The 13,737-nt window shown below is 57.1% G+C and overlaps 5 protein-coding genes across 5 annotated transcripts; all 5 read right to left on the bottom strand.

Annotated features, from left to right (window-relative positions):
• Positions 1-571: 571 nt before the first annotated feature.
• On the bottom strand, positions 572-874 carry LBRM_26_0650 (putative 10 kDa heat shock protein; the record flags this gene model as incomplete). Its single annotated transcript, XM_001562247.1, has 1 exon — positions 572-874. The coding sequence occupies one exon, from the start codon at positions 872-874 to the stop codon at positions 572-574; it is 303 nt and encodes a 100-aa protein (XP_001562297.1).
• A 968-nt stretch (positions 875-1,842) lies between these two features.
• LBRM_26_0660 (conserved hypothetical protein) lies at positions 1,843-6,225 on the bottom strand (the record flags this gene model as incomplete). Its single annotated transcript, XM_001562248.1, has 1 exon — positions 1,843-6,225. The coding sequence occupies one exon, from the start codon at positions 6,223-6,225 to the stop codon at positions 1,843-1,845; it is 4,383 nt and encodes a 1,460-aa protein (XP_001562298.1).
• A 1,850-nt stretch (positions 6,226-8,075) lies between these two features.
• LBRM_26_0670 (putative protein disulfide isomerase) lies at positions 8,076-9,215 on the bottom strand (the record flags this gene model as incomplete). Its single annotated transcript, XM_001562249.1, has 1 exon — positions 8,076-9,215. The coding sequence occupies one exon, from the start codon at positions 9,213-9,215 to the stop codon at positions 8,076-8,078; it is 1,140 nt and encodes a 379-aa protein (XP_001562299.1).
• A 990-nt stretch (positions 9,216-10,205) lies between these two features.
• LBRM_26_0680 (conserved hypothetical protein) lies at positions 10,206-10,709 on the bottom strand (the record flags this gene model as incomplete). Its single annotated transcript, XM_001562250.1, has 1 exon — positions 10,206-10,709. One exon carries the CDS (start codon positions 10,707-10,709, stop codon positions 10,206-10,208), a length of 504 nt encoding a protein of 167 aa, XP_001562300.1.
• A 1,231-nt stretch (positions 10,710-11,940) lies between these two features.
• LBRM_26_0690 (conserved hypothetical protein) lies at positions 11,941-12,624 on the bottom strand (the record flags this gene model as incomplete). Its single annotated transcript, XM_001562251.1, has 1 exon — positions 11,941-12,624. The coding sequence occupies one exon, from the start codon at positions 12,622-12,624 to the stop codon at positions 11,941-11,943; it is 684 nt and encodes a 227-aa protein (XP_001562301.1).
• Between the last annotated feature and the right edge of the window lie 1,113 nt (positions 12,625-13,737).

Genomic DNA, 13,737 nt, shown 5'->3' on the forward strand with positions numbered 1-13,737 from the left:
CATCCAGGCTCTCCCCCAACCCTCCACCGAGAAACCCCAAAACTTTACACCCGAACCTGCAGTCTGTAGTGAGCACGAGACAGCCTACGAAGGAGATAAGAGAAAAAAAAAAGGCAAGAAAGAGTGGGGGAAAGCAAGCGATGTGCGTGCGTACGCACGTATGTGGGTGTGTGTGGGTGTGCATGTGTAGCCTCTTGTGTCCAGCAATCCCTTTGCTCGATCTCGGCTGTGTCCTCAGAAGGTGCCTCTGACATCAGCGAACGCACACAGCGAGGTAGAGAATTGCAGACAACCAAGAAGTTCAGGACGAGGAGTGATCAGCAGACACACAACAACGCAAAACAAAAATGAGGGAGGAAGAAGAAAGGACAAGCGATGGGAAGGAAAAGAGGGGTCATGAGTGCAATGCGCATCTTCTTCCCCCCCCCTTTCCGCTTCCTGTCGCCCGCCTCCCTCTCACTGCTCACCTCCCCTCCCCACTCCTCTTGTCGGATGGGTAAACTCTGTCTCTGATTCGCTAGCTTGTCTTTAGTGGCCCGTCCGCTGTGTCGGTCCATTCTCCGCCTGTTCCTCAGTTACACAGCACGCCAAGCAGCGCGCTCTCCTCGTACAGGAAGAACTCCTCGCCCTCCACCTTCACCGAAGAGCCGCCGTACTCCGGAAGCAACACCATGTCGCCCACCTTCACCGTCGGCGTCCAGTCCTTCGACCCCGTCGCCACCGCCACAACGGTGCCCTCGTTAATCTTGCCGGCCACCTGCTCAGGGATCAGGACGCCGGCCTTGGTCTGCTTCGCCGCCTGCGTGCGCTTCACCAGCACGCGCTGGCCCAGCGGCTGCAGCTTCTTCAAGGCGGGGGCGGTGAAGCGAAACATTTTATGTAGGAAGAGGTGAGGAGCGTAGGTGTTTTTTAAAAATGTGACGGTAGAGATGAAGAGGAAGGTGACTGCGATGATCGTGTAGGTGCGTCTGGGGATGCGTGGAAGGGTGTGTGGAGGCTAAAGAGTGCAGGCAAACGTCATGTTGTGTGCGTGTGTGCATGGGTGTGTCGGTGGCGGGACGAGATGAAATAATGGGGTGCGTATGCAACGATGGTGAGGAAGAAAGGAAGCGGCTTTGCTAGGGAGAAAGGACTCGCACACCTCACAAGAGACAAAACGAGTGGAGCGCACCCTCGTCCCACGCGCGCTCAACGCATCCCACTCCAGGAGTGGCGACGCATCTCTCGCGTTCTCCGTTTCCTCGCTGAGCTCAGACGGACTCTCCGTAGTCGTTGCCGCCTTCTCGCCATGCCGCATCCACAGCACACCAGCATACATGTGAGTGCGGAAAGAGCGGCGTATCGAGGGAAGAAGGGCGGGGAGGGAGGGGGGTTTTCTCGCTTACTTATTCTTGGCTCTTTTTTGTGTGTGCGTGAAAGCGAAAAGGGTGGAAGGAGGAGAGCGACACACAGGAAGGGGGAACGCCACCTGGCTTGTGTCTGTGAGTGTGGGGAGCTAACAGACTTACACGAAACCACCCACAGACAGAATCAGAGGTGTGTGTGCGTGTGTGTGTCATCGCTATGATGTATTGTACATTGAAGATTGCCGTCGAAGGGGAGGAACAGAAAATGAGCAAAGAAACTGAGAATCAACCGAAGAAGAAGGAGAGCGAGAAGCTCTTCTCCACGAAAAAGGCCTACTCACAGAATAACACACTGACAGAGCAGAGGTGACGATGACTCAACCTGAGACTTCTCAAGCAAGAGTGGTACAGCACCCCATGTCCATGAGAGGATCAGCTGCGAGGAACCTCTGTGCATCTCTGTATAGCCATGTGCAGACCGCCGCCACCGCTTGCACTACCCCGCGACTCTTTTCTCAGCTATTTGCTTCTCGATGCTCGGCAGGTACATGTCCTGCGGGCGCGTGTCCTTGCTCTCGTGCATGTACTTGAGAAGCGCAAGCTGCACCTTGTACCGGAACGACTTTGTATCTGCTAACTCCGCAACACGGATGGCCGATTCGGCTGGTGTCAGCACCCCAGCTGCCTGCTGAGCGACCCGCACGCGCTCCTGGATAGCCACCACCTCCTCCGCTGTCTGCAGCTTACGTTGGAGCTGCCAGAAGAAGCGCACGAAACGGTCTGTGAGGAGTGGCTTTAGTGTCGGCAGACGGAGATACGAGATGAGGTCGAACTGCTGGTTGCGGGGCGGCACCGTCAAAACACCGGCTGGAGTCGGCGCGGCACCACTCCTGCTCATCGCTGCGGCACTGGAGTAGACGCGGCTGCCGGTGTTGTCGCACTTGCTGATCGATTCATTGTAGCGGTACTGCAGGTGGAACAGAGACTCAGGCAGCCCAATTAAGGTGCGGTAGTTGTGTACCTCAGGGGAGCCGTTGCCAACGTACACGGCGCCGTCGATCGTACGATGCTGAGGGTGAATGTACAGTGTCATCATCTCCCGCCATGATGGCGCCGCGTCCACCCTATCGGCCGCAGTGCTTCTCGAAGGGCACACGTCGTCGAGCGGAACGCTGAGCATATCAGCGGAGTTAAACTGGAGAGGAATGCACGCTCCTGCCTTAAAGGCAGCAGAGTCGCCAACAATGCTCACGTATTGGTAGCCGCATGGAAGACGTACTCGGCGCGACACGGGTGACGTGTACGACGGCAGCGTCAGGCCACGTGCACTATGCGACTGCACTGCGTCTTCGGTGAGCATGGAGATAGATACCGTACGAGCCCCGGCAAAGCTGCTCAGCGGAGGGCTGCAGCTGACACTCACCAAGTTGCTGTCGTCAGCCGATGTGCGGCGCGCTGAGTTCCCCTTCAGGTCATTCGATGCCGAAATGCGTGCTTGGAACTCCTTCACACCAAGCCGGGCGAGCAGCACCTGTGCCACATCTCTGCCGACGTCGCGCGGGTTGAACGTTTCGAAAGCCTCCGTAGCGCCGTAGCGACGGGTGAACATGGCAACTGGGCCAGCGGCGAGCACATCTGGTTGGCTAGTCTCGTACGCACTGCCCACAATGACGCGACCATCGAAGACAATAGACCTCTTCGCTAGAGCCGTGAGCACGCTGCGATTAATCTCCTTCTCCTCCACGCACACGATCAGAGCGCATGGCAGCTCGACAGCGTCGCCTGCCTTGCGTTCGTAGGAGAGGGACGCCAAGAGCACTGAGGTAAGCATGTCGTCATCGAACTCCAAACGTGAGACTCCGTAGCCGTCCAGCACCGTCACGCCGAGTGCACGGACTAGTGCCATCGTCGCCTGGCCGCACGCCGCATCGGCAAACAGCGTCTGCTGGGCGTCGGGCCTGCAGAGAACCAGCCGCTGCGCAGGGAAGCCCATTGATATAATTGTCGATAACGTCGCAATGGCGTCGAGACCGGAACCATACACGACGACGTTCGCAATGGACCCGCTCCCCGACTGACTCAGCTCTGCCAACGTGTGGCGCAGGCGAGCCTCGGCGACCTCACCCGAAAGCGCCAGCACGCCACCGCGGGCACCGCGCACCTCCTGTTGCTGTAGTGCCCGGATCGATGGCGGCACAATGTACTGCCGCCCAGTTGCGAGCAGTAGCTGGTCGTACGGCTCGTAAATGCTGTTCTCTAAGTGAATGAACTTCATTGCAATGTCGATGTCGACCAGGGTGCCCTGCACGACGCGGATGGTGTTCGCGCCAAAGCTGTGCGACGACGAATTCATCAGCCCGTTACCGAGGCGCAGTCGCATGTACTCCCGCTCCAGTAGCTCCATCCCGTCCACCTGCCACTGGCACGTTGGACGCTGATTCGGGTGCAGCGGCATGCCGTCCGTCGACACGACGGTGATGTTCAGGTAGTCCAAGTAGGGGACGGAGAGCAACTCGTATAGCATGCAGAGTGCAGTGGCGCTGGCACCAACAATCACGACGCGCGCGTGCACACGCACCCGTTCGTCGCCGAGGAAGCGGCGCGTCGTGAAGAAGAGAGAGCTCAGCGCCAGGCCTGTGTGCGTCACCTCCGCCTTGCCAGCAGTGGCAGCAGTATTCTGCGCCAAGGTCGGCGACACATCGTTCACCTCAGGAAGATCAGCGATGTTGTCGAGCGTGCTGACAGTCGGGTTCGAGTCCTTCTTCGTCTTTCGCTCAGTCATGGCCTCGACGACCCGCCGCGGCGGAGCGAAGGTGAAGGAGGCGACGGCGGTCTGGCACAGCGACGCATCGGTGCTTGTCAACATGAGTAGCACCTCCGCATGGGTTTGCCGGAGCACCTCACGCAGGAAGAGCTTCAGGTACTGGCGGAACACAGGACGAATGTACACAAAGCGGACGACGATTCCGGGCAGCTCCGCCGAGCGGTAGCGTAGTGGCCCCTCCTCTGCTGTGAGCGAGATGTCGGTGGCCGTGTAGTCAAACCCGTCTGCCGCGTTGAAGGCGAGAAAGCGGTCGAGGTCGTAGTTGTTTCGGAGCGCGTACATCTCGGCAACCGAAACCGACTGCACCGATATCACGCCGACCACCGTAGCGGGCGACAACACGCCAGCGGTGCCACCGGCTGAATGCGTGCCCCATGTGAGCGCGAACACGGCGCGGTTCGGAGCTGCTATATCATCCTCCCCCTCCCCTTCTCGGGACACCGTCGGTGTCGACTCATCCAAGTCTTCTTGCAGCGCAGCTAGCAGCTCAGTCGAGCTGCCCGGGAGTCCAGGGACAGCACCGGTAGAGCTGCTTCGGTTCTCCTGCTGATGCAGAGCCGCGCGACCACCCAAGCCAGCAGGCCTACTGCCACGGCCCATGGACGTCGACAGAGAAGCGTAATTGAGTGCCGAAAATTGGGAAAGCACCTTCTTGCGCAAAAGGGCGCCGCAGGGATCGGTCAGCAGCTCTACGCGCACCTGCACGTCGCGGTCAATCGGCACGGACACGCGGGGGCATACCCATAGCGCACTGGGGGCAGGCACCAGCTCGCCGCGCGCGTTGTGGGGCTGATAGCGTCGCAGCGGCACGTATTGGAACCGCTCCAGTATCATGGGCTCTGGTAGCGGTAACGTGTGCGACAGCTGCAGGAGGGCATAGTCGCACGTCGGGAACTCGTGGAAGAGGTACGGCAGGAGCTGATACGCGCTGTGGTCAAAATCAGGGTTAAAGTAAAGGAAGAAGATGCTGAAGGTGCATGAAAGCCCGTCGTCCAGCAGAGCATCATCACCTGACACGTCCGCGCTCACGCGCTTGAGTCGCTCAAAGGCATCCGTGTTGTACAGCCGGGCTGTGTGCTGCTGCTCCTCCATGGTCAACTGGCGCAGACACACGACACCAACAACCTCATGCGTGACGGCGTTCTCAGCGACGACGACCTTGTTGTGCGTATCCTGATCCTGTAGAATCTCTTCTACGAAGAAGTCCTGCGGCAGCTCCGTGATGACTCCTGGCCCACCGGTGACGAGCAGCGTCACAATGTCGTCGTAGTCCTCCACCCTGCCCCGACGTATCGTAAGTGGGGGTAGCACCATGGCGCGGGAAAGATGCAGAAACGTCCGTGTCAACGCGTCATGGCCCAACGACGAGGCCATAGGGAGCGGGTCAGCGTTCATGGTCGATAGCGGAGTAACACCAGGTATTGACTCCAGGCCTGGAAACCTCGAGCCGGGAGACATGAAGATATGCTCGATGCCGCTCAGAGTACCCAAGGCAACGCGCAGGAGGTCCATCACCATTTCCTCTGAAGTGAAGGACTGGTCTCGCGAAGTGGCGGCGACGGACGTGTTGGTAGCCGACATGACAGCTGTCCCCAAACTCGCTCCGCCAAGGGCGTCACTAGGAGGGGCAATAAGCATGCGCAGCCACAGGCTGTTCTCTAGCGTCGCCCCTGCCACGGCGCTGCGCGTGTCCTCCGCCAAAACAGCCGTCTGCTTCGCGGCAAGTCTCTTCTCACCTGAGTCGCCGTTGCCCGCAGCGCCGTAACAATGGTTCTCTCCCGGTGGATCGTCGCTGAGCGCAATGAAGCCAATCACAACCTCCTCGGCCTGACCCTCACCTACAGCGGCGGTGGCGTTGCGCACTGCCGTCACAGAAAGGTACGCTGCTTGAATGAGGGTGGCAAAGTCCCTAGCGCTGTGGATACGAAACACACCCGGGGTGGGGATGCCGTCAGGCACGGCGTCGCCTAGCTGTAGAAGCCCCGCGAGCTGCGTCGCATCCTTAGGCTGGCTGCGGCGAAACTGCACTCCCGACAGGGTACCTTTGAGCGCCATAGAGAAGAGAGGGAAAGGGGAGAGGGGGAAGCGCGGTTACCGGGCGCAGTCAGCAGCGCAAAATGAAAAGGAGGGAGGGAGGCGGGGGAGCGATGGCGAGCAGCACCAAGACGTAAAGAAGGACTGCCGGTGTGTCCTGCACCCTCGTTCCGTGCGTCACACCTGTCTTCGTCGTCGGCCTCACACACAGAAATATGTAGGTGTGGGTATGTGTGCTGGCAATTTTGGTGCGGCGTCGTCTGTCTGACTGTCTGTCACTGGCACACACAGAGAGAGAGAGAGGGAGAGAGGCATGCACAGACAACTTCAAAGTCAAACGACGGCGCACTGGTGTAAGAGAGCGGGAAGGCGACAGAGGCGGGGCAGAGACGACTGGGGTGTGGAGATGTGGAGAGACGCGGGAAGGGGGAGGAGGCTACGCTGTCACTCAAACAGTAGGGATGAGGACAGCGAAACACTTAGAAGGCGGAGAGCGAAGATGAGGAGGGTAGAAGATGAAAGAGAGGAGAAAGAGACGCACAAAGGATAGCCATGTACTAGAGACCTCTCGCGGCACCTGGAGCTCCAAGATGATCTGCTCCCAGCGCACCTCCCTACAAGCATGCAATATATATATATATATATGTATATATGCCGCCCGTCTCGTGGCAAGCGAGGGAAAGGGACAGAAGAGAAGGCGTATGTGTGGGTGTGTGTGCATGCACGTCCAGAACTGCACCCGTGCCAGCGGGAGTAAGCGATGAGGTTCCAAGACGGTCCACACTCCATAGTAGACACCAGAGCAAGAAAGAGCTTCATGTGTGCATCGCTCCTACGAGAGAGACATGCGAAGGACCTCCCATCGTCGAGTATTGCCGCTACGCTGTGCGTGTGTGTGTGTGTGTGTGTGGGGGGGGGGGGGGGCGTTTGCTTGAGTGAGTGGTCCATACTGTTCGTCAAGACCACTTGCACGAGACCTCACCCTTCCCGACTTTCCCATTGATTCTCCACGCATCGCGCGTTCGGCATCAACAAGTATGCGCACATAATACTCTCCTCCTTTTTCCCGTACCTGACTTCACACCGCCTCCACCCTGTACACACGCGCTCATGAAGCCGGCCATTTTAGCATGCCTCCTGTGAGGTAGGTAGCAGTGGCGCCCGGCAAGTTAGGGGATGAGGGAGGACTGGGCTGAGCTACGCTGCAGTGTGTGCGGGGAGCGAATCAAAGGAGTTAAGAAGCGAGTCAACAAAGAGATGCAAACGAATAGGGGAAACAAATATATATAAATGTATAGTCGTAATGAAAGGAGAATACCCAAAGACGCCCATGGTGATTCACGCACATACACACACACGTATATATATACACATACATACATACATACATACGCGCGTAACTGAAAGTAGAATTAAAACGAGAATGACCACAGAGTGACAGGCGCTTGGCACTGTTCACTCCGTCCTCATCCTCCATCATCACGGAGCCTGCTTCTCCATACATACGCACACACATGCGTCACGGAGAAGCAAATATGCTCCGCTAATGTAAGCCCATGTGATGGAAAGATGTGGTTGAAGAGAAGAGAGAGAATACAGAACTGCCAGAAAAGGGAGCTGAGCAGCGGCGAACCGAGAAACGGTGGTGGCAGTGTTGGTGGTCATGGTGTGCACGAGCAGAGTAACACGCGCAGAACGAGCAAGAGAGAGAAGGGAGGGGGGGGGGAAGAAAAAAAGAAATAAAAGGGAAGGGAGAGAGAGAGGCGGCAGTACGCACCGCTACACACAAGCACCTTCACACATCATTGCCAGATCTAGCATGGTTCACCTCCTCCTCCTCCTCCCAGTACACGTTGGTCGTCACCACCGCACTACGTGGCCTGTTGCTCGATGTACTGCTGGATCGAAGTCAGTATGTTGACGCGCTTCACCACTTCATCACGACAATTGGCCGCCATGGCGCCTTGAAGGGTGCGCTGCAGACGCGCCAGCTCATTCTCTATGTACACGGCGCCCCTCACCGCAAGGCGCTCCGTCACCGTGATGTAGTACGCGCCGGCCCCGCCCTTCATCCACTTGGCAGCGGTCACCTTCACCGCCTCTATTGCTGCATGAGCGCTCTCGCCGGATTTCACCACGCGCGCTGCCGCCTCGGAGAGCTTGTCAACGACGCCGTAGTCTCGTGAGATGTCGCCGTTAACAAGGCGGTTCTTCCCGGCCCTTTTGTTCACAAAAGCGACTAAGCCCTCCAAGTGATGGCGTCGCCTGTACTTGACTGGTTCCGCGTTGGCGCCTTTAGGGAAGAAGTACACCGACGGCGTCTCCAAAATATTGTACTTGACCATGTACTTACTGCTGACGTCGCTGACGTCGATGCGGGCGATCACAACATCCTTATCCCCCAAGAACACTTTGGCCAGGTCGTTGTAAATCAGCATCAGATTCTTGCTTTCCGGAGTCCACGGGAGGTAGAACATGACGAACACCGCCCTCGACGGGTCGTTGATGACTGAGTCGAAGTTTATGTGCTCCAGTTCCGTTTCAAACTGTGGCTCCTTCACCATGAAGAGCCTCAGGTTATTCACCTCCTTCGAGAGGTACTTGATAAAGCTGTAACTATTGAGACTTTTACTGTACCGCACTGGCTCTAATGAGCCAGGAGCGAAGAAGAGGACAGTCGGGGAATCCACGAGGTTGAAGCGCTCTCTGAGTTCGACTTCCACCGTTCCATCCACCTTGCCAATTACCAGCAGATCGTTCGCGTTGTTGCTCTTCTTGTAGGCCGCGCCCAGCTCCGTGTACTCGGGGACCATCAGCCGACTTCGCATACACAATGGGGTGTAAAACACCACTAGCGCTGCTCTGTCCTTTCCAACCAGTTGGTCGAAGTTCTCCCCATTCATCTGAACTACACCCGGTATCTCCACACTTAGGTTCACGTTGTCGAGCGACGCCGCGGCTACGAAACCCACGAGCACCAGCACCAGCAGAACACTGAGCTGACGGTTCATCTTGAGCGCTAGCGATTAGTCAAGAAGAACGAGAGAAGATGGGCTGTTTGGGTGTGAAGCCCAAGGGCAGGCGTTGACGTCACTGAGGAGCGGAAGGGCGGAAGTCTCGATCAAACGATGGCGAACAGTGCAGCCTGTGGGTTGAGGCAGGGAGTACTGTGCACGCACATGCGTGTGTGGGCGTTTGTGGAGAAAAAGAGTTTGAGTGGAAGAGGGGGAGAGAGCACGTGGGGGTCATCAGATGCAAACGTCAGCAATGGCAAGGCATCAAAGGGGGTCACAGAGAGGAAAGGAGCGGGGCGAGCATACATGAAGAGAGGGAGAGACCGACAGAAGCACACAGCGATAAACAGGATGCGTTGCATCCCAATTCGTCCATGAATGGTGAGGGGCCTTTTTGCCGCCTGCTTGTGTGTAGGCATGTGTGAGTGAGTGCAGGTATAGTCACGCATCTCGTTCCAACCATTTCGCTGTAAAAAGCGCATGGAGAACATATGCATGACGCGAAGAGCTACACACACACACACACAGAAATAGCGAAAAACACGTGTGTGTGTGTGTGTGTGTGTGTGTGTGTTTGTGTGTGTTGTTGCTGTTGCTGTTGGTGAAGAAGGAAGGCGTTACTGCCCGCATTGTCTCCATCATTTAAAGACCGCAGCAGGGTGAAGTGTGAGAGAATGGGGAGAAGGCAGCAACAGCAGCGGCGGTGGGGTAACGGCAGTGAGGAAGGGTGGCAAAGCAAGCGAGAGAAACGATAGAGGCAAAGGGCAAAGGAACACGAAAGAGTAACGCAGCCGAAAGCAAAGGGCAGAATCTGTCCAGGAGAAGAATGCGCACACAACCCAGTAGTTCATTTCTCGCACGCAGTACACGTGCCACACAAGTGCGCCTCCAGCCCCCTCGGTCACCCCTCCCACCCCGCCCATCCAACCCCCCCCCACATCCCGTGCGTGATCCCTCCAACCTTCCCCGTCGCTATCACCCTTGGGCTTATTCGATAATGGCGTACTCCTTCTTCGCCATCTCACGCTCCACAAAGTCCAGAAGCCCATTGAAGTTCCGATTGTCGGTGAACTCAACGCCGACGTGCCTGTTGGGTGGCACCAGAATGACCGTCGGGTAGCCACTGATCCTGTACCGTCGGCAGATGCGCGGCTCCGTCGGCGCGTTGACCTTCCCCACCACAACTCTCCCCTGCAGCTCAGGGCGAATACGAATGTATTTGCCGAACTCCTCGTAGATGGGAGAGAACTTGCGACAGTGGCCGCACCACACCGCGTAGAACTCAAGCAGCACAAACTGGTCGTGGCCCACAATATCGTAGTAATTCTCCGAGTTAACGTCCTCGACGCCTCCCATTGCGCGGGATGGGTCATCAGCCTCATCGCTGCGCTTCGCCTCGGACAGCGGAACGGCAATGAGAAGGGTAACAGCGAACGCGACGACGGAGATCAGTGCAAATCGCGCAAAGGTGTGCTTCTCTGGCGACCTCATGGGGAACGAGGCCGCGTTGAGGAAAAGAATTGGTGCGGAAGCGGAATGCTGCAGATGTGCTAGTGAGTAGGAGGAAAAAAAAAAACAAATGAAGCCTCGCGCAGGAAGGTGGTACGAGCTGCGATATAAGTGCGACCGGCTCCTCCATAGGCGCGCTGACAAGGTGACGCGCTTATAGAGAGGACACTCACGTACCACCAGACTGCTCTTTGGGGACTCTTTGAGGAGAGGAGAGGAGGGGAGGGAGGAGGGGAAAAGAAGTGCAATCTCTCTTTTGGGGGGGGGGGGGGGTCCACGTCCTCTTCGCACAGGCCGTCCCCCGCCTCGTCTCATTCGCGGGCGGGTCAGGCGAGGGACGGGAAAAAGCGCACGGTGGAGAGGTGCAGCTACACACGCCGCGCTTTCTTTGTGCTTGTCAGGCCGCGCCCCGCACGCGCACACAGAAACCTACAGGCAGAAGCACGCACACGCGCAGGCCCCTCTGGCCCCCAGGCGAGTCATGTCATTCCACGATAGGCGTATCCTGTTGTACCTCCTCTCTTCCTACCCCCCCCCCCAGCCGCCCCCCCCGACTCCTCCACTCTACCTCACTCCTTGCCGCACACAGGGAGAAAGAAGGCTTGCGCAGGGACTGTAGAGAGGGAGAGAGACTAAGAGAGAGAAAAAAACAGCAGGCTGGGACACTCTTGGCGTTGTCCGTCATGAGATTCGATGATGGAACCGCACCTATACTCCTCCCACTCACCCACTCCATCCCCCCTTCTCGATCTCTTTCTTAAGTCTTCTACTTTCCTGTGGAGGAATAGGAGAGTTCACACACCCAAACACACGCAACGAGAGAGAGAGAAGAACAAACAAAACAAAAAGGAGCGCGTGTGTGTCTGTGGGTGTGGGTGTGGGTGTGAGAGAAAAGCACCCACAGACCCGCAGACACACACATTACCATAAAGGGCATAGAAGAGAGCACACAACGTACAACAGCACTGCAACTCATACGGGGAGATAGAGACATGCATGCAGCCACGGACATGCAGGCTCATCCCGTACAACAGCACGCAAGAGACCCATCCAACACGCGACGAGAAATTGGGAAAAAGACCAAGGCAGCTTCACCTTGTTGAACAGACATACTGGGCATGCAAACCGCACCCCCCTCCCCATCTCTTACCTCACACGACCACGGAACAGCGAGAGGGCTGGCAGTTGGATCCCTCTCCCGTCGTTAGTCCCTCTACTTGGTGATGGTGCGCCTCTTGGCGGCGTCGGGATTGTTAGTCGACATGCGCTGCACGAGGTTCTTCTGCCATTCGCGCGTCACCTTCTGCGACTCACGAAGCTCCTCCTCAGGGAACAGCTTCAGGAGACCCATCAGCAAGGCCGAGATGAGCAGCATAATCACCATGGGGCTCTTGAGAAGACTTACCAAATCCATCTGCTGGCGGGGGATGTAGTAGCTGTGGTAGGCAGAAATGGGAATCACCGCAGGGCTCTCCTCGTCGAGCCCGCTACCCTCGAGCTGGTTCACGGGGTAGTCGTTCGCCAAGGTGCGGATGAAGGGTTCGTGGTTGCCACCGCTGGTCTCGCGGTACATGACCTCAACGCGCACAGTCGGAAACGCAAAGTCGTGGTACTCTGCCTGTAAGATGTACGTGCCGTACGGAAGCTTGTACACGCTGAAGGTGCCGTCGCGAGCTGTAGGTACGACGAAGTGGTGCTGGCCATTGTATAGCAGCACGCTGCCGGGTTGGATGTTGTTGAGATCCTGGAAGCAGTCGGGGTGGCGCAGGTAGGCCGGCGGCATTTGCAGCCGGCCGTAGTAGGTGACGGTCTCCTCTGCAGCAGACACTGACAACACAGCCACAAACACAAGCAGCAGCAGCGCCGCCGCAAGTCCCAGATGCGTCACGCGGAGCATAATGAGAAGGGAGAGGGGACAACAGGTCTGTCACGATAAATCCCTTCAGCACTGGAATAGGCGATGAAGAAAAAAGGCGGTGAGAGAGAGGAAGAGGGGGGAGGGAGGGAAAAATAAGACAGCCCGGAGCAGTGTGTGTGTGTGTGGGGGGGATCCACATAGAGGGGGGGGGGGCTTTTGCGGCAAGGGAGGGGGAGGACGAGGAGGTATTCGTAGGACAAGAGCGAGGGGTGCCCAAAAAATGATGCGTGTACGTTAGAGCAACGAACGAGACTCATTTCGGCTGAATATGACAAACAGCCAGCTGCGTTGTGAAACTAGAGAAGAGAAAGACATTTGGACTGCGCTTCACAGCTGCACTCAGTGAAGCGGCTTGTCTTTGTCGCTCACTTTTTTTTAGTGCCGTGTCTGTCGGCCTTTTTCACTTGCAGCTGTAGGAGGCGCATGCGTCGACTGACATCCGAAATGCCAACACACCTTCATGGAAACACACCCCCAACATTCCGTGCGCGTACACTCGCAGTAGCCTCATCACGAGCCATTTTGCACACGGCGAGGCCACTGCTTTTTTTTTTTCGGTGTTTTCGTCGTTTTCTCTGCTTTTTTTTCCTTGCTTGCTTCGTTGCCGCGTGAGGCACAAAACAGCCATGGGCTCCCACGCACACATGAAAGACGCAAGACCAGAGGCGTGTATGGGCGAAACCCGGTAGCGCGAGTGCACCTCCTCACTCCCCGGCTCAACGTCTCGAAATTGTCTTCTCACTCCCCTCTTCCTTCCTACTCGCTCCGGTCTGGTCACTTATCTGAGTGCTGCCTCCTCATGTAAGCAGAGTCAAAAATACACACACACACACTTTCTCTGAGTGTGCCGCACCGCATCCCTAACGAGTGCGTGCCACGGGCGTGTCTCCTCTCTCTTCGTAAAGCTCGAGAGCAGGAGCAAGAAGCACGTGGCTAGCGCGAGAAGAGAGAGCGAGAGGAATACAAGATGCATAAGCGCACTTACAAGATGTAGGACAGACACAAAGCGGGTACGAGCACCGAGCAGACAGCAGCATAACAGCGGAAAGAGAAAAGAGAGACTGCGAGGCACAGCTGTAACGAGAGAGCGCA

This window comes from Leishmania braziliensis, chromosome 26 (genome assembly GCF_000002845.2).
Source record: "Leishmania braziliensis MHOM/BR/75/M2904 complete genome, chromosome 26".
Taxonomy (NCBI): domain Eukaryota; phylum Euglenozoa; class Kinetoplastea; order Trypanosomatida; family Trypanosomatidae; genus Leishmania; species Leishmania braziliensis.